The following is an 18,065-nucleotide window of genomic DNA, read 5'->3' on the forward strand; positions in this document are numbered from 1 at the left end:
CAAGTACCTGGGACTGGGCTCTGTGTCTTTGCGTGTGCTCCCACAATCATTTCTAGCAACTTTATTTTCTCCTTTGAGATCCCTTACAGACAGTCTTTTTCAGGTTGCTTTTGATTCAATACATATATTTCGACTTTATGCAAACAGCGATTGCTTTAGAGAAGCTCTCAGAAGCAGAGCAGAAAAGCCTTTTAAAAGGTATCTGAAGTTTGCCCTGAGCAAGCTCCTGTTCGATCTGAGAAAAAAACAAACCCCAAAGAACTAAAAGTTGTGTTCTAGTCAGGAAATATCAGGTCTGCAGATTGCATTCTTTCAGAGGGATCACAACAGCGATGTCCAGCTTTTCCAGTGTGCAAAGGAAAAGGAGACACTGCAGAGCTGATGCCTTTAAGCAGCAGCGTGCGAGTGGCTCAGTGCCGGGGTTCCCTGGCCAGCAGCCCGGGGTCACCTTCGGACTCCAGAAAAATGATCGTCAAGATGTTAATGCGACGGCAAGGCTAAAAGCAACCCCGGCTTTTATGAACGTGCTCAGATGGGGGACCCCAGCATGGGAGAAGGGCATATGCTCAATAGGTATGGACACACGGGGAAGTCTAAATTTTTAGGGGACGCCTGCAGAAGTCCCTTGCTAGCATGACCAGCCGTTCCGCAGGTTTCTCTTTAGAATCACAGAATCATAGAATCATTTAGGTTGGACAAGACCTTTAAGATCATCCAGTCCAACCATTAACCTAACACTACCAAGTCCACCACTGAACCAATTAAGGGTAGGGAAATAATTAATTTCATGTTTCCTGGCTTGGTGGCTGGATTATTTTTAATGAAAGTAAAACTAGGAAACATTAAGGTTGGAAAGGATCTCTAAGTTTGTCAGTCCAACCGTCAACCCAACACCACCATGCCTACTAAACCATGTTCCAAAGTGCCACGTCTACCCGTTTTTTGAACACTTCAGGGATGGTGACTTCACCACCTCTCTGGGCAGCCTGTTCCAATGCTTGACCACCCTTTCTGTAAAGAAATTTCTTCTAATATCCACTCTAAACCTCCCCTGACGCAGCTTGAGGCCATTTCCTCTCGCCCTATCGCTAACTACTTGGGAGAAGAGACCAACACCCACCTCACTACAACCTCCTTTCAGGTAGTTGTAGAGAGTGATAAGGTCTCCCCTCAGCCTCCTCTTCTCCAGGCTAAACAACCCCAGTTCCCTCAGCTGCTCCTCATAAGATTTGGGCTCTTTGACCTGTCCTTGCCCCACTGCCAAAAGGCATTTCTGGCCCCCGGGGGGTGACGGCTCCCCCATGGAACCTCTCCTGCAGCCTCTTCTCCCCAGTGCTTCCCACCATGGCTCCCTGGCAGCAGTGGCCTCGTGTGCCCCATGGGAGCTGCCCAAGCTCCTGCAGTGGATGAAGTCACCTGGCTCTGCTTCCTGGCATGGTGGGGCATGAAGGCCACTTTTTGGCCCCATCTCTCTTCCCAGGGCCCAGAGCCCATCTGCCCCAGACAGGGAGCATCGTGATCTGGGTTTTTTAGCAAAGAGCTGCCCATCAGTTTCTAGCAAGGTTTGTAACCTGGCTTTGGAAAGCATCACCATGGCCGATACCAACAAGGGTCCTTTGTAGTATGGTCATGACAACTAGTTTCTTACTAAAAATACTCTTAACAAAACTAAGTTAAGAGAAAATACTCCCCATGTTTTGAAATACTTGCAAGGGGAAGCACTCTGCCATTCGACAGGGATGGGAACAGAGAGGTTTTATGGGAACTGATGCAAAACTCAGGGCATTGAGAAGAGCTTGTCACAGCTGGTTCTCCCCCATGCCTTCACAGGAGGAAGACCAGGCAAGAAGCATCACCTTATTTAAACTGCCAATATTTATTCAAAATCTCACGCATCCTCAGTGAAACCAGGTCCAGGTTGGGGATAAAAATAGACCTTAAAGCTTAATGGGCTCTCACAAAAACTCATCATTACCCATGCATGAGGGTGTGGATGATATGTGTCCATCCGTCTGAGCATCCCTGTCCTCCCACGCACCCTCAGTGCCGGCTGCCTGCCCTGGCAGAGAGAGGCTTTGCTCTCACACAGCAGCAGAGCATGCTTGTGAAGGGGAAAAAAAGGAGCAGAGAGGATGGCCTGCCTCCTCTGCTGTTTGCACCAGCTATGCCTTTGCTCCTCCCCAAAACCGCTCCACATACCCTATAGATATAGGGGCCACCCCGTAGATGCACAGCTTCACCGCTCTGCTCTCCCGTGTATCGCACAAGATGGATTTTAGAGGTCTTAGGGGTGGAATTGCAGAAATTTAGCTCAAAGGGACTGAACCAGGTAAGCTGAGAGAAACCTCAGCCTGCGGTGAGGATCTGGCCACCCCACTGCACGGCTAAAATGGGGTTCAGCTTCTCCAGTTGCTTTAGGCGACTCAGTAAAGCATGAATGAAAAAAAAAAAAAACCCAGCTCAAAGCAACTTTTATTCATTCAGCAGGGCTTTCTGCAGGGTACCGTAAATTTGAGGAGCGTATTGAACTGTGCACCTATTGCCATTAGTATTAAAGCAACGAACTGAAGATAGCTGCTGTGTGTGCAGCTCACATACCAAACTCAGCAACTGCTCTGCCTTGGCTTATTTCCTTAAAGGAATAAATAAGAAATAAAGGTAGGCAGTATTTTAAAAAGTAGGGAATGATTTTGATTAAGGACTTCTCCTTTGGCTTTGCACTGTGCAGTAATGCTTGAAGTAGGAGATCTCAAATCCGTGTTTTGAAAAGATGAAAATGGAAAAAAAAAAAAAGGCAATTGAATTCTTTTGCTTCAGAGCATTATAGATTTTTAAAGATACATGTTGTGAAAACCACACCACTGTCTCATTATTTTTTTCTTAAGTTCAGAAATGGCTTTAATGTAATAATGCTTGACAGGATGATTTTTTCCATTAAGGCTTTGTGATGGCAGATCATTAGTTCAGATGTTTCCTTTATTGGTTTATTTTCAGATTATGGCAATTAGACATCAAAGAATAAAAAATGTCCCTTTTTTCTTTAATGTGAATCTGGGTGTGCAAAATAGCTTGGAAAAAGTATAAAAATAGCTATTTTTCTAGAAAACATGTTTTTTCCTGTGATCTGCAAGGCTCCTGAAAAACGCAACCAAAAATTTGGAATATAGATAAGTGAGACTCACTAGGAAGTGGAAATGAACAGTAACTCTTCCTTCCTTTCAGCTCAGGCGGTCTCGTGTTGATGGGTACCAGCTCTCGCTCTCCCGCTCAGGGAGCCTCCAACCCGGCTTCTGCACCTTCCCGGGCTCCCCGACAGGTGCTTCTCTTCCACAGCACCCCTCACCCTTCCCCAAATCCTGCCTTAAGAAGTCCCACAAAGACATTCTCATCTGCAAAGAGGAGAAAATAGCCTGGATACACCCTGAGCTTGGTGGCATTTGGCTCTTAAATGAATGTGCTTCAGTAGGTGCCTTCACGCTGCAAGCATTTGCACGGCCATTACACAGCCCTGCTGTGGGTCGGGGAGTCCTCCAGCTGGGGGACAGAGGCAATGCCAAATTATTTAGCTGATGGTGATAATAAATTTTAAAAAATGACAATTTTTCCAAAGTAAGGAGCAGAGTAAGGACACGCAGCCAAACCCCAGGCTGGGCTAGCTTTCTAGGAAGGCTTAATCAAGCAACTGGAAAGGGGAAAACAGGCATAAAAGTGCAGATTGCTGATTTGGAAACAGAAAAAGGGGCAGCTGACAAATACCTCGTTCTTTAGGCCAGCTGCCAAGTATTGATGTCACCCATTTGGGTTTCCATGACCAGAATAGGGGACCAAAAATATCAGCAGCTGGATTTGTGGCATGACTTTGTCCCTCACCTTTTCAGAAGGTAATTCGAATAGATACAGACACGGATTTATAAATGGAAATAATTTTCCTCATCAAATGGCTTCGGCTACCCTCAGCTTTTCACCGACCGGAGACACCGAGGAAGCCACTGCTGGCACCCATCAGTGTTTCCTCCTGCACTGAGCGTGTGCTTTGCAGGTAGTTTGGGTCCTGCAGGAAGCCCAAGCCCGGATGCTGGGTGCGACCCGTTTTCCCCAGCACCTGATTTGCATCAGCGGGGTGGGAGGCGAGGGTGCCAGCTGAGCCGCTGTGCGCAGCTGGGGCTGCGGAGGGTGGGGACGATGCGCTGCCGCCCGGCAAGGGGTCTGTGAGCATCCCAGCAAAGGAAAATGCTGGAGAAGCAGATGAAAGACAAACTGAAAGGGAAACAGAGTGGAAATAACAGAGTCAGTGAATGCCCCTACCATTTGCCTGGAAATCAAGTCAGAGATAAAGCTGTGTGCTGCAGAAAAGAAAGACTCTTCTTTTTTCCAACCCCACCCACAGATGGGTACAAACTGCTTATTAGCAGCAGACCCCAACCCCCACCTTCCAACGCGGATGCCCCGCTCCCTCCCTCTCTCTGCCCAGCAAATCCCGCATCCCTGTGCCAGGCTGGATGCTGGCTCCATCCTTTCTGGCTCAGCTGGTGCGGGTGTGTGGGTGCAGGCGGTGCATGGAGGTGCACAGCCAGTTCAGGTCGGATGTGATGGGACATGAGGACAACCATCCCACAGATGTTCCCATCCACAGATTCCCGCCAAGGCCAGGTTTTTCCAGCCTTCCCCGTGCAGCCCCCAAAACTGAGAGGCATCAGCCCTTTGTCCTCTTCTCCGTTTTGGACCAGCAATGGGGATCCCATGAGTGTTACGGGGGAGCAACAAGCCCCTTCCCACGGGGATACTGCTGGAAAGGGGGGGTCAGGACTCAGGCCATCAGATGGGATCTAAGAAGAGATTTCCCAAAGGAAAAGCTGACATTTCCCCCAGCCACACGCTGCTCGATGCTACCCAGCCAGGGGCTGCAGTCTCAGTTATGGTTAATGACTTCCATTATTTCAGTCTTCTGCTAGAATTTAATGTTGTCCGAATAAAGTGGGGGCTGTACAGCCTCCATGGGGCTCTCCTCTACCCACCGCTGGGTCTTACCCGCCTAAGCAAACGGGAAGGGAAGGAGGCACCCCCAGAGCGATGCTGAGCAGAGATTACGGAGTTGACTTTACTCTTCTGTTCAGTTAAACCAAATTGGATTTGCCAAGCTGGCAGCCCCTCTCCTGCCTTCTCTGGCCGGTATCAGTCTAATTAAAATGCTCGTTCTCCCATGCAGCCTTTCTTCTCCTAAATTCAACTTACTGGAAAAGCAGAAAAAACAGGCTCTGAAGGTCAGGGCTGGTGTCAGCTGGCAGAGCTCATCACAAATTGCCAAAGCAGCATCAGCACAGCGGCATCAGACCCCACCACGGGGCTGGGTGGGACCGTGGCAGCATCTCTGCTTTCCCATGCAGGCTTCTCAAACATGGGCACTTGAAACCTGCATCTAATAAAGGACAGCTGATATAGGGGTGTCAAAGGCAGAATGGCTTTCATGTCGGGAAGAGTCTCTTCTCATATCAGCAGGAGCCTCTTCTTCCGTTTGCTGTGGGATATGGCATAAGAAATTAAGTCTTGCAACAGCACAGCCCTTGCAAAGATACCTCTAAAAAAAGCATTTTCTCCTTCATCCGCTGCGCAGAGACTCACACTTCATTTTTTCTCTCTTTTTGAAAAGACAGGGTCTCACTGTTCAGCTTCCTGGTGCTGACGAGCATCATTGCTCATACAGCAATTTCTCTGCGGTACTCGGCACTGGCGGCATTTACACCCCCAGGGCAGCGGTGGCCCCTGCCCCGGCGGGGTGCCTCTGAAGCAGCAGGAGCAACCATGGGTGGGATGTCCCGAGGAGGGGGTGAGCCGGCAGCCCCAGGTACGACGAGGTGAAGGGACTTGCCACCGGCTGCCCAGGGCAGGGCAAGGACAGCGGTCCCAATTCCCACCCAGGCAAGCGCCTCGTCCCAAGGACCAGCTTATCCCTGGCTGCGTGCTGATGGAGAACCCACAGCTCTGTCCTGAACACAGAGGAAGACAAAGTCACTTGTGTTGAAGAGATTTCATTTAAGCTGGCAGAGGCAGCGAAGCCAATCCCTTTCTTCTTTTCTCTTCCTCCGAGCCTCATGCAAGAGGCAGGAACTCTGCCCTTCTCTGCCCTGGCTTCTTTCCACCAGCTGGGATTTCCCTTCCCGTCTCCGTATGGGACCCTGGAGCCTCTGGGATGTCTCTCCAGGGACTCGCCATCAGCTTTTACACCACCCGACCTGTTTCACTGCTCTACAGCTCACCGTGAGACCTCACTTTTGCATCTCTTCACCCCATTCAGATGCCTCTTCCTGGGTCCCTGAAGACACAAGCCCTACCGGGGAGCTCCCAATGGCACATCCCGCATGGCTCCATGCCCTTTGCCAGGCACCACTGGGTTTCAGCGCAGGAGCCCCTGCTGAAGCTGGCACCGCTTAGCTCCCCCTCTCAGAGCCTCCGAAAGACAACCCAGGAGCATTTAGCCTTTTAGCGATTCTCAAAATAACCCCAAATAAATAAATAGCCAAAGTAAATGACTAAACCAGGCCACTGCCTCCAAGATGAAGTATCGCCTTTGACACCCCATGGCCCTTCTGCCCTTGTTACAGTCCAGCCACGTGCCAGGATGAGGAGCAGCCCCGCGAGGACAAGCCTGCAGCCCCAGTGCCTTCGGCTGAGGTGCCCTGGACAGTTTTCCACCCATTTCCGTGCCTCAAGCGATCAGGATGGGGCACAGGAGGGGAGCATGAGATGGCAGGAGTCCCACAACCAAATCCGCTGAAGCCTCAATGCTGCCAGAAAATCCTCAAGGCTTGAAAACTGCCCTTCAGAGCTGGGGAAATCTCAGTTTCACCAAAGGGAAAAGAAGATTTCCCTGTGCAATGCTCAGAGCAGCATTTGAAGGCTGCCAGCCGTCGGCAGTGCCTGCTGAAGTGGGGTGCAGTCATGGCCTGAGGGCGAGGGAGCCCTGGCTGTTTGGGGAAGCTGGTCGCTCTCAACCAAAAATGGACGTACCGCTCTCTGCCCTCTGGGGAAGTCACCCCAGCCACAGCGGGGTCCTGCCCTGCCTGTGGTCATGAGGGTGCTGGAAATGTTGGGCACTGGTGGAGGCTCAGGTGGAGAGTCGCTTGCTGCGGCGCTGGCAAGACGCTCACGCTGGGAAGGGGCATGAGGGACTGCAGGAGGACGGGCACAGGGATGAGGAGGAAAGCCGGGAAGGTGCGCGGCAGATACCTTTCTATGAGCTCTTGTATCCAGGACGGGGAGGTGGAGGCCAACCCAAGGCAGCACTTTTCTCTCTTTAGCAGGACACAAGTTAACATTTATGTGACAGACTGAAGGCATTTTAATTATCCAGTGAGCAGTTTGTAACCTTGGAGAGACTCGCTGGCAATGCCACTGGGGCATCCAATGGAGTTAGGAGGGTTTCGGCTGGCCATGGGCAAGGGGAGCGAGGCCCTGGGCACCAGCTCACCGGCTGCCTGCCCGGAGCTATGGAGAGGGCTCACAGGGAGGGGGCGAGGGCTGACGGCGCTGAGAGGGAATGATTCAGACAACTGGGTTTTATCATCTTCTACTGTCCTGGTTTCGGCTGGGATAGAGTTAATTTTCTCCTAGTAGCTGGCATAGTGCTGTGGTTTGGATTTAGTAGGAGAAGAATGTTGATAACACACTGATGGTTTAGTTGTTGCTGAGTACTGCTCATGCTAGTCAAGGACTTTGCAGCTTCCCATGCTCTGCCAGGTGCACAAGAAACTGGGAGGGGGCACAGCCAGAATAGTTGACCCAAACTGACCAAAGGGCTATTCCATACCATATGACATCATGCTCAGTATAGAAACTGGGGGGGGTTGGCCGGGGAGCCGCGATCGCTGCTCGGGAACTGTCTGGGTATCGGCGGGTGGTGAGCAATTGCATTGTGCATCACTTGCTTTGTATATTGTTATTGTTATTATCATTATTATATTGTTATTATTATCATTACTATTTTACTTTATTTCAATTACTAAACTGTTCTTATCTCAACCCAGGAGTGTTTCTCACTCTTACTCCTCCGATTCTCTCCCCCATCCCATTGGGGCAGGGGGAGTGAGCGAGCGGCTGCGTGGTGCTGAGTTGCTGGCTGGGGCTAAACCACACCACCTACATTTGAAGGAAAGAGAAGGGCATCACCATGTGTTTATGCAGCAATTTTCATCCTCCCCATTTACAGAATCACTCTTAGGATGGGGAAAGACCACTCTGCTTTCCAGGCCTGATCAGCGAGAGTCTGGCATTAAACGATAAATCTCTGGTACTCGCCTGCGCTGTATTTGTTAGAGATCCTGTGGGCCACAGCTCCAGAAGAACAGTGTCGCTACCTGAAACCTCCCCCCAGCTTCAGCAGAAGCAGAGGATAATCTCCAAAGGTGGGATTTGGGCACAGCCCACCCAGCATGAGCACCCCTGGACGTGCGGAAAGCAGCACAGCCTCTCTCATGACCACGGGAAAGCAGCGTTTCAAACGGGAGCAGAGCTTTCTGGTATTTTCCTAGAAAATGTTTCTCAGTAGCTTTTTTTCCATGCAACAGGAGAGACAAATCATCTCAACATTAATCAATTAATAAGCAGCGGCAGCAAGAGCTCGTGCCGATGGCAGCTCTCAGTTCAGTGCGGCTGGTCGCGCAGATTTGTGACTAATGGGCCACATGAATTCCCAAATCATCTCAGCCCAGCTGGATGGCTCTGGTGGAGGGGGAGGATTTAAGACGATTGCTGTTCCCATCTTAGGAAGCAGCTATTTACCGCTGTTACTGCCCATCAGGGAATACTTTAAAACGCTCAGTCTATCAGCCAGATTTTAACCTCCTTTCGCAAGGAGCGGGAAGCAGGTCCTGCAGATGTGGCGCAGAGCTGTCCAAGTTCACGCTGGAGCCCGGCAGGCAGCCACAGCCCTTCTCCAGCGCGTCTCAGATGGGCAGGCGCTCCCGCTACGTACATCACGGGTGAAATTCTTCAATGGCAAAACCTGAAAACCAGATTTAGGAGCAGAAAAGTGCAGGGCAGCTCCCTCCAAGAGAGCTTTTCGCTGCTTTTCCCCAAGGCTGGATCAGGTAGGTGCAGCTCTGACGGGAGATGCTGGTGGCAGGACCCCTTCCAGGGCAGCATTTCCAACCGGGTGACCGGGGCTGCTGGGTCCTTCGCTCTCAGTCGTACAGTACACGTGCTTGTGCGCACGGAGGGACCCAGAGGACCTCGCTGTCACCTCAGATGCTGCCAGCCCCTCGCCATAACCTCCGAACACAGCAAATGCAACCTGCAGCTGCTGTCTTGCCCGAGACCAGCCATGGTTCAGGGACCAAACCATCGTGTCAGACATAATCCTGGCTGGACCCTGTGAGCCCTTTCTGAGCGGCCAGGCCACGCAGCACCGTGTTGCGGAGATGCCCTCAGCTGCAAGAGCCGTGACCCCCCCCCAAAACCTCCCAACCAGCTTGTCTTGGCAGCAGGCTACAGCGGTTCTCACTTCCCTGAAACACACTGGCACTTACCCGAGGCCTCTATGGGCTCAAGATCCTGAAAATAAAAGTCACTATTTCTTAAATGTAGGAGAGGTACGATGAGAGTGCTCTGGATCCAATGTGAATTCTTTGCAATCGGGCTGACAGTGCTGGACTTGCCAGGCAGAAAGATAGCAAAGAAGTGAAATTATTGTTCCTCCCCACACCCAAAACCACATGTGCGCACAAAACCAAACCCCAGGTGCCCAAGAGCTCACCCTAGCACTCTGTCCTGGTTTCGGCTGGGATAGAGTTAATTTTCTTCCTAGCAGCAGGCATAGTGCTGTGTTTTGGATTTAGTAGGAGAAGAATGTTGATAACATGCTGATGTTTTTAGTTGTTGCTGAGTACTGCTTATGCTAGTCAAGGACTTTTTCAGCTTCCCATGCTCTGCCAGGCGCACAAGAAACTGGGAGGGGGCACAGCCAGGGCAGCTGATCCAAACTGACCAAAGGGCTATTCCATACCATACGACGTCATGCTCAGTATAGAAACTGGGGGGGGTGGCCAGGGAGCAGCGATCGCTGCTCGGGAACTGTCTGGGTATCGGTCGGCGGGTGGTGAGCAATTGCATTGTGCATCACTTGCTTCATGTATCATTATTATCATTATTATACTGGTACTATTAGCATTCCTATTTTACTTTATTTCAATTATTAAACTGTTCTTATCTCAACCCAGGAGTGTTTCTCACTCTTACTCCTCCGATTCTCTCCCCCATCCCATCGGGGCAGGGGGAGTGAGCGAGCGGCTGCGTGGTGCTGAGTTGCTGGCTACGGCTAAACCACGACACACTCCCCTGAAGTTGTTTCTCCACCACTGAGCCTGCCCACAACACACTGATGGCTGGAAGAAAGACTGGAGAGGCTTTCCATAACCAATATGGAAAAACATTGCTGTCTAGTGAAATCTTTATTCAGACAACTACTACAGCACTATAGCTTTTCTTCTGGTGTTTATCAGCACAAACACTTTCTCTGCAGCATTTCAGCCATCCCTGTCTTTTGTTTGCTGATACCAGGGTGATGGGCACACACTACTGCTGTGATTTCTCACAGTGGGACCAGTACAATATCTCAGATGACTGGTGAGAAGGACATCAAGCACAAATGAGAGAAATTCTCAGCAGTTGGAAGTTAGAGTCTATTTTTTTGTTAACTAATACCACAAACCTTGCTGTTAATTTTCTTAAATTCACAAAACCAACAAATGACTCAACCCTTTTTATATGCTTACACTTCTTAGACAGTTCTCTTTTCCATGTCCTATGGGAATAAAAGTTGTAGTTTATTTATGACTGGATTTTTTTTCCTTTCTAATACAAGCATCTCAAGTTTTCCTTTGCCATTTGTCTTTTGTACTCACTGATGCCCAATAAATCAAGAATATACGTATGTGAAAATGAAGAACCTTCTCTTAATCATTTTAGACGAGCGCAGAATTTCAAGACAGTGCAAACTCCAGGTATGAACCCCCAGCCTTCAGGACCTCTTTCCCACAGCCTTGTAGCCTACTTTTGAGATGTAAACCTCTACAAAATGCTTCTAAGATGTTCTGGTATACAAAGCTACTGTTTTGGCTTAGAAGCCCTTCATACTGCAACAGCAGAGGCGGCAGTAAGAGGTGGGTGCACAGGGATCAGACAGAAGGTCATTTGACAGACAGGTATCTGAGCATTTCTACCCAGGCAAGAAGCCACAGCAGGGCCAGGGAAATTGCTCTTGGGAGAGAGTTACCAAAACAATTTTGTTCTGTCCTCCAGAACCAAAATAGAGAATTTAGATACCAGGTGTTTCTGGCTCATGTGAAGGCCACTTTGCTGAAGATTCCAAGGGAGGAGATTAGCAAAGCGATCTTCTTTCAGCAGTTTTATGAAGATGATGTGTATGTGTCCCTTTCAGCAGGAACAGACATTTTACTAGAAGCAGAAAAAGATTATGTGGATTTTGTCTTAACTGCACACTTTGTCTACCTGACACAATGCCATTATTCAAAGAGCAGAGACCGTCAGACCACAAATAGTGCCGTAAAAACAGACTAGTATTTCAGTTGTAAAATCGTTTTTTATTGTTACAAATATACATATGATAAAATCCCTTCAACCTGTAATGTGAGTAGCCATGAAATTTGCACCCCCTCCCTCAAAAGCTGAAATGTTTTTACAGATGTCGAACTATTTTTCTCATAGAATTACACATTGAAAGGAAGCTAATATGCAGACAGAACTGAGGAAGGAACCAATATTAATAAAATTTCAATTGCCCTCATTCCAATCAACTATATACATTAATATATGAACGTGGAAGCATACTATGATTATTCGTCATCCAAATCCTTCTCTGTTGTGCTTTTTGACTGTACACAAACGTAAGCGTTGGAGCTTTATGTACAGTATGAGAACAGGAAGAAAGACACTCCCTATGGCAGAATGTAAAAACCATACCCAAGCATTTAATATATATAATCTATACAAATGATTTTATTAGTGTGCTCTTTTAATATAATTACAATGTGCAATTGCATACCGCAAGAATATATTTATAGGTAAGTCACGTGCAGATTTGACACATTTACATTCAGCAGTACAACACATTACCTGCTGTACAGTGTATTAGTACAAGACGGCGTCCAGTTAACTTGCTTTGCTTTCTAAATGCCCTAATGCAGGGCACTCTTCATAGCTGCTTCAGAGAAATTCAAGTAGAATACATGAAAGAATCGCTGGCTTTAGCAAAGGCATGGAAAGGAATGTCTGCATTGTACAGAACAGAAATCAAGGACTGAATCAATGCCGAGTGAGTGTACTGTAAATCACGATTGGAAGATCAGGTTTCCTGCATGGAAAGTACCTCTGGTGAAAGAGCAGCTGGCTAGAAGGGCTGTCGATTGCTGTACCCTGATTGTTATAAAAAGCTCTTGCGCTACAAAGCACTTGCACTGATTGCTAAACAAAAATAAAATCTTTATCTGCTTCTTCGCCAGAGTCACTGGACTTGCTTCCCTGATGGCCATCTTTACTTAAGGACTTCTGCTTCAGTTCCTGGAACTCATGAGACTGCTGCCCAGGGCTTCTTTTCGCAGCTGTATAGAACAGAAATAGGTCTTAGTAATGATTGTAGAAGAGAGAGGAAGAAAAATAATAATAACAATAATAACAATTAAAAAATAATAATAATTAATAATAATAATAATAGACATTCATGCACACAGGACCTGCTCCTGCTCCCACTGAACTCATTTGCACTAGTGGGAGTAGCATAGGTCCATTAATTCTTCAACCCAGAGAAAGGTGAGAGAGAAGAGGGAGAGTCTGAACAAACTTTATTCCACCGTTGGTTGGCAAGCAGGCAAACGCGAAATACGAAACTCAGTACTTCACTGTGACAGGAGGATAAACATTACAGCTAGAAACAGCCTGGAGGCTTTCTTCTCACCACACCACTTCAAAACCAGAGCAGCATTCTTTTCTCCAGCTGGGCTGGATCTCAGACCATGCACTCCTGGCTGCTCAGGTGGATATCCTCACTGGGCACCCCTCAGACCAGCGGCGCGTGTCTCCCTAGCAGTACGCCCCTATATTCGCCCTTTTGACTCAGCAGCCTGAATCAGGACAGACGTTTGCTTTGGCATCCGAATTACCTGGACTACTGCTCCCTGCCCTACCAGCACTGCCAGGTCCCAACGCCCTCCCTGTTCCCTGATCGTGGGGGGGACACCTGTGGCTCTGAGCCCAACCTGCATCTCCTCCAGCTGAGACCACGGGCCCTGCACCTCGCTGTGCTGGGCAGCAGAGAAAGCAGGAGGACATACCCATTTCCCATGATCGAAATGCAAACAGTACCCATTTTGTTTACCCAGCACTCTAAAATCTCGGTAAGGCCGGGGTTTTCCCCAAACCTATAAGCTTTGAAATAAATTGGAAAGAAGGTCGTAAAATCTTGTTAAGATTCCTGATCTAATCAGTGGTCTACGATTGCTATGGTAACAAGCGAGTTATTACACACATCAACGGGGGTGACGTTACGCAAGGATTGATAGTTTTAGAAATCTCATACTTCCAACCAAAATGAACCTTTAAACGCACAGTCAGTGGCCCTTAAACGTGACTTTGTTGCAAGTCATCTCATCCCACCCCCACAAAACTAAATGCTGCAGTTACGAGACCTTCTTTGCTCCGCCGTTTCAGCTGAGGACATCCGACTTCGGTTCGCGCTGACCCTTGTGCCTGCTCACACTGGCGCACGCCACTCTGAACGAGGCCCCAGCAGCGGCGGGGGCCGTGAAGCACCACCTCTCCTTCCCCGCGCAGCGCTCACCTCGAGCTTCGCCGTGGCGAGGGACAGCGCGCCCCGTCGCCAGCGTGCAGCTCCAGCCACAGCAGGGGCAGACAAGCAGCAGAGGCTGGCGCTGGCGCTTCTCCGCGGCCCTTTCCAATTGCGCCAGGCCGCGTTAGGGTCTGCCAAGGAAGGTGGAAAATGCAGAGGGGAATCCCGAGGGAGCCGATGCTGCCGAGCTGCTGGGGCAGCCTCTGCAGGGATGCTCCCTGTATCCCTGGGGTGCCAGCACGACTCCCCGGGCAGCACTGGTGCGTGCCAACAGGCTGTGAAACGGGGGACGGAAAGCTCTGGCCCGATTTCGTTTGGCACAGGCATTGCCCAGTCCTGATCTCTGCCGTGACGAAAATAAACCGGACACATCCAGCCTCTGTCTTGCAGAGACCCACCTCTGCACACATGGCGCATTTGCTACCCAAATAGTTCTCCCGAGTCCAAAATACCTGTTTCCTTATTTGTGCTAGCCAAAATATGGGAGGAAATAACAGACAGGAGCTACATGCTTGCTGTGTTCTTATCCTGGCTTTGCAAGTTGGGAAAGAAGAGTAAAGGATTTTGAGAATGGTTTTTACAGCTATTTAATGGAATTGGAGAGGATTAAGATACCTAAATTCTGTAAAAAAAGATTTAAGCATTTCCACCTTCCCAAATACCACTGCTTGTCAAAGAAATAGGTGCCTGGAAATTTTTGAGTCATTCTTGATAATTGTACCTCCTAGTCATTACATGGCCTTTGCCTGGCCTCCATTCACTCTTCACACAAAACCCAGAACACATCCTGCAACAGCCATTTTAGTTTATGGCCTGATAAATCAAGACAGGTAGTTTGTCCCAAAAATGCCTGAAAAATGTATCAGGCATTTAAATCCACATACTGCAAGCAGGCTTCTGCCACAAGAGCTTACCCTTGCCCCAATGAACCCATACACAGGTAACCTGTGTAGATCTGAGGCAGCGTCTCAGCTTTTGAAACTTACTTTATCAGAGAGGTATCTTAGAAAGAACTAAAATATAATAATTTGATTATGACGGGAAGGAGAGATTCCAAGTTTGGGTGGGCTAAGTTTGACTCTACAATATGAAAAGGAAATCAGTTTATACATTTGGGGCTGAGGATGTTAGAAAAGGGATACATGATGTCTTATAAACAGAAAAACTTTGGGTAAATGTAATTGCATAAGATGTTCAGGTATCTCATTAAAATTCTTCAGGAAAAAAGGTAATTTTGAATCATTGTTTAAACAAACCAGTTAAGAGGTAAAGAGAAGCATGTAAACATGTACCATTTGAGAACAGGAACTTTTATATTTTAAAAACACATAGATCAACCAAACATTTTTATAGCCTACTGAATGACTTCACTCTAAGTCAAAGCTGCTCTTTAGGAAGTGCGGCTTAAGCGTGCAGCACAGTGCTGGGTTTGGGTTCTTTTGGTGTTTTTTTGTTTGTTTATGCAGCTGAAAATCAAAACAATCTGATTATGTCAAAATAACCTGATTTAGCCAGTTCTCAAATGGTTTTGTGAGTGATGTACTGAAACTGGCACTAACAATATTCAGGCTGAAATGTATTTTGAAATACTTCAGTGCACGCATCTTAAGAAGGAAAGGTACATGAGCACACAAAGCAGTGGACAGTCTACCTGTAGTGTACTTACACTGCAGTGTGCCAGCACCACTGCCGTGAGCAATCACGGTTTGTAGTGAACCCTCTTCTGCAGAGGGCTGCAGGTGCTATATGGTACTGGTTGCTGGTGTTGCCACAAAGGAAAAATGCACACACATTTCTGATCTGGAAATTTTTTCATGCCATGTCCCACAGGGACAGAAAGATGATTAGCATCCCATGAGATTTTTACCTTTCACATAATCCAATGACAAATCCACACCCATTTGTGGCTTCTTTGCTATTACCCTTTCTTAACGATTGTTAGTGCCAGTTATCAAGCACCGTCTGGATGAAAAATGAAAACTTCTAACCAGAAGTGGGCTGTGCCTTCCTCTGCCCAAGCACATTAGATTCCTCTTCTGCACTGGTAGAATACTGCCCCGAAGTGGTTTTCATGCTGCCAGATGGCTTGGCACAGTCATGAGCTGTATCTCTTTTTTGACAATCTCCTGTTTGCTCTAGCAGGGAAAACAATTCATTTATACCCCTAAGCTGTTCTGTAGGCCCACATATAGAAAGTAATATAGATAGTTTCACTTATCCATCCCATTTAATCAATTGTTCAAAGAGTAGTAATCAATATGCCAGAAGCTTGCTTAAATTTAGTCCAGATATTTGTGTATGTTGGTAACTGCAGCCCAATCTTACAGGTACGCTGTGTAAGGAGGTATATTCTGAGATTGTCCCACAAAGTACAGGTAAACTCATTAACATAAAGCAATTTTATAATCAAGTATCATCTAATTTGCAGCTTTCTTTCGCAGGAGATATAATTTTGTTTACTAACTTAGGCAGATTTGCAGTGATTTACCAGTTGCAGAAATAAATTGAGCATACTAGTCTGAAAGGTGGCAGAAAGCAAGGACAGAGGAATGACTGAATGAGGAAGTAGAACAGCAATAAAGAAAAAGAAAAACCTGAAAAAGAATAAAAGAAACAGAACAATTTTTTCCCGAACAATTTTTTGCAAAGCATAGCAGCTCCATAAGGATCTGGAAACCCAATTTTAGCCATTCTAAACTATTATTGATGAAATTTGTACAGTGCAATCTAGCAGCAACTAGGAAACTCTGTGTTTGGCCAAGTCATCTATGGAGGTCTAAGGGAGCAAGGAGTGAGGAAAACACAGTGTAAGACCCCTTTTGTGTAACAATTTGCAAACACATTTTAAAAATAAAGCTCATGTCCCTCTTCTCATGTGACGACAAACTGCAAAACCTTGTCAAATCTCTGCTGTGTTAGAGATTGCTGTACACAAAAGGACTGCAGTTACGATCCCATATTCCTGGCTTCTCCAGTATGTCCCCTCTCATGACAGAGAGATGGAGAAAGCATATAGTACAGAAACGGTGAGGTTAACCTCAAGTTAAAATATACTTGCAACAAGTCCCATTACATTGTGTTTCTCTAGTAATGTAGTAACAAGTTCTCTCTCGCAGTCTGGTGAAAAGCTGGTGAGAAAACAAGGACTCTAGCCTATGCAGTTATCAGACAGCAGCTGGGAGACTGTTGCCTTGGATTGCAACCATTCTCAGCATGATGGCACCAGTGCAGCGAGTCTGACCCCTAAGCTGTAGCCCAGTTCACCTGTCTCAACACAGGCTCTGATGGGACCAAAAGCAGGCAAAAACCCAGGCTCTGTTCTGCCTTGCAGCCCTCATCATGCCACAGCCACCAGGAGGCACTTCAGACACCCCGCTGTCTTTTCCGGACCCTGAGCCACAAACTGCTGCAGCTTTTGGCAACATGGACTGTCTGAACCCTCAGCCCTTTCCAGGCACAGGAGAGGTCCTTGGGTGTGCCACGTCCAACTAGCTCTACATAACTCAGCGAGACTGTGTGGTTCTGCTGGGCTATTTCATGCCACAAGAGCAGCCCAACAGCATCATACAGGTGGCTGAAGTGAGAGCCGCATCTGTAGACAGATACCCCACATGTGCTGACATGTGGTCACCAAATGGTAGCCACCACAGCAACTATTTTCCAAGCAGAGCAAAACCCAGACTGTGAGATAAGCTGTTTCATAAAGGAAATGGTAGTTTTAGGAGAGAAAGGGAGAAGCTTCTCAAAATACATCTCTGGAACATCCTGCTTCAGGGATGGCTTTGCCCTTCCTCTCATCTAGAGGGTAACAGTGGTCTCTGTGGGCAGCACAACTACTCAGTCTTCACCACCCAGTGTTACGTATCTGCCTTGACTCATCTGCCCCCATCCTACACTCTGAAAAACTGCTGACAGAGTGTGAAACGACACCCCTTTGTCTCACAGCTTAAGTGATGGGAATCACTTCGGGACAGAAATGGGGCTCACTGTCTTTCTTGAGTAGAGTCCCAGGAAGGAAGAGGTCTTGCCCCCAGATGTCAAACCTCGCCATTTGTGCCAGCTAACACCACATTGAGCAATATTTCTGTGACTACTTCTCCACATATCCTATGCTATCAGAGGAAGCCTTAGCTCTTCTAAGAGCCAATTATGGCCAAGCAAACACATCAGCAAAAGCAGACATCCAGCGCACACCAGAAAAGCAGCAAAG

The 18,065-nt window shown here is 47.8% G+C and overlaps 1 protein-coding gene across 1 annotated transcript in view; it reads right to left on the reverse strand.

Moving 5' to 3' along the window:
• Window positions 1-11,672: 11,672 nt before the first annotated feature.
• CARMIL1 (capping protein regulator and myosin 1 linker 1) overlaps window positions 11,673-18,065 on the reverse strand; it is a 198,592-nt gene continuing 192,199 nt past the window's right edge. Inside the window, exon 37 of the mRNA XM_075704739.1 lies at window positions 11,673-12,611. Coding sequence (XP_075560854.1) covers window positions 12,475-12,611 — 137 coding nt within the window. The 3' untranslated portion in view covers window positions 11,673-12,474. The remainder of the gene's footprint in view (window positions 12,612-18,065) is intronic.

Source organism: Pelecanus crispus, chromosome 2, assembly GCF_030463565.1.
Source record: "Pelecanus crispus isolate bPelCri1 chromosome 2, bPelCri1.pri, whole genome shotgun sequence".
In the NCBI taxonomy this organism is placed as follows: Eukaryota; Metazoa; Chordata; class Aves; order Pelecaniformes; family Pelecanidae; genus Pelecanus; species Pelecanus crispus.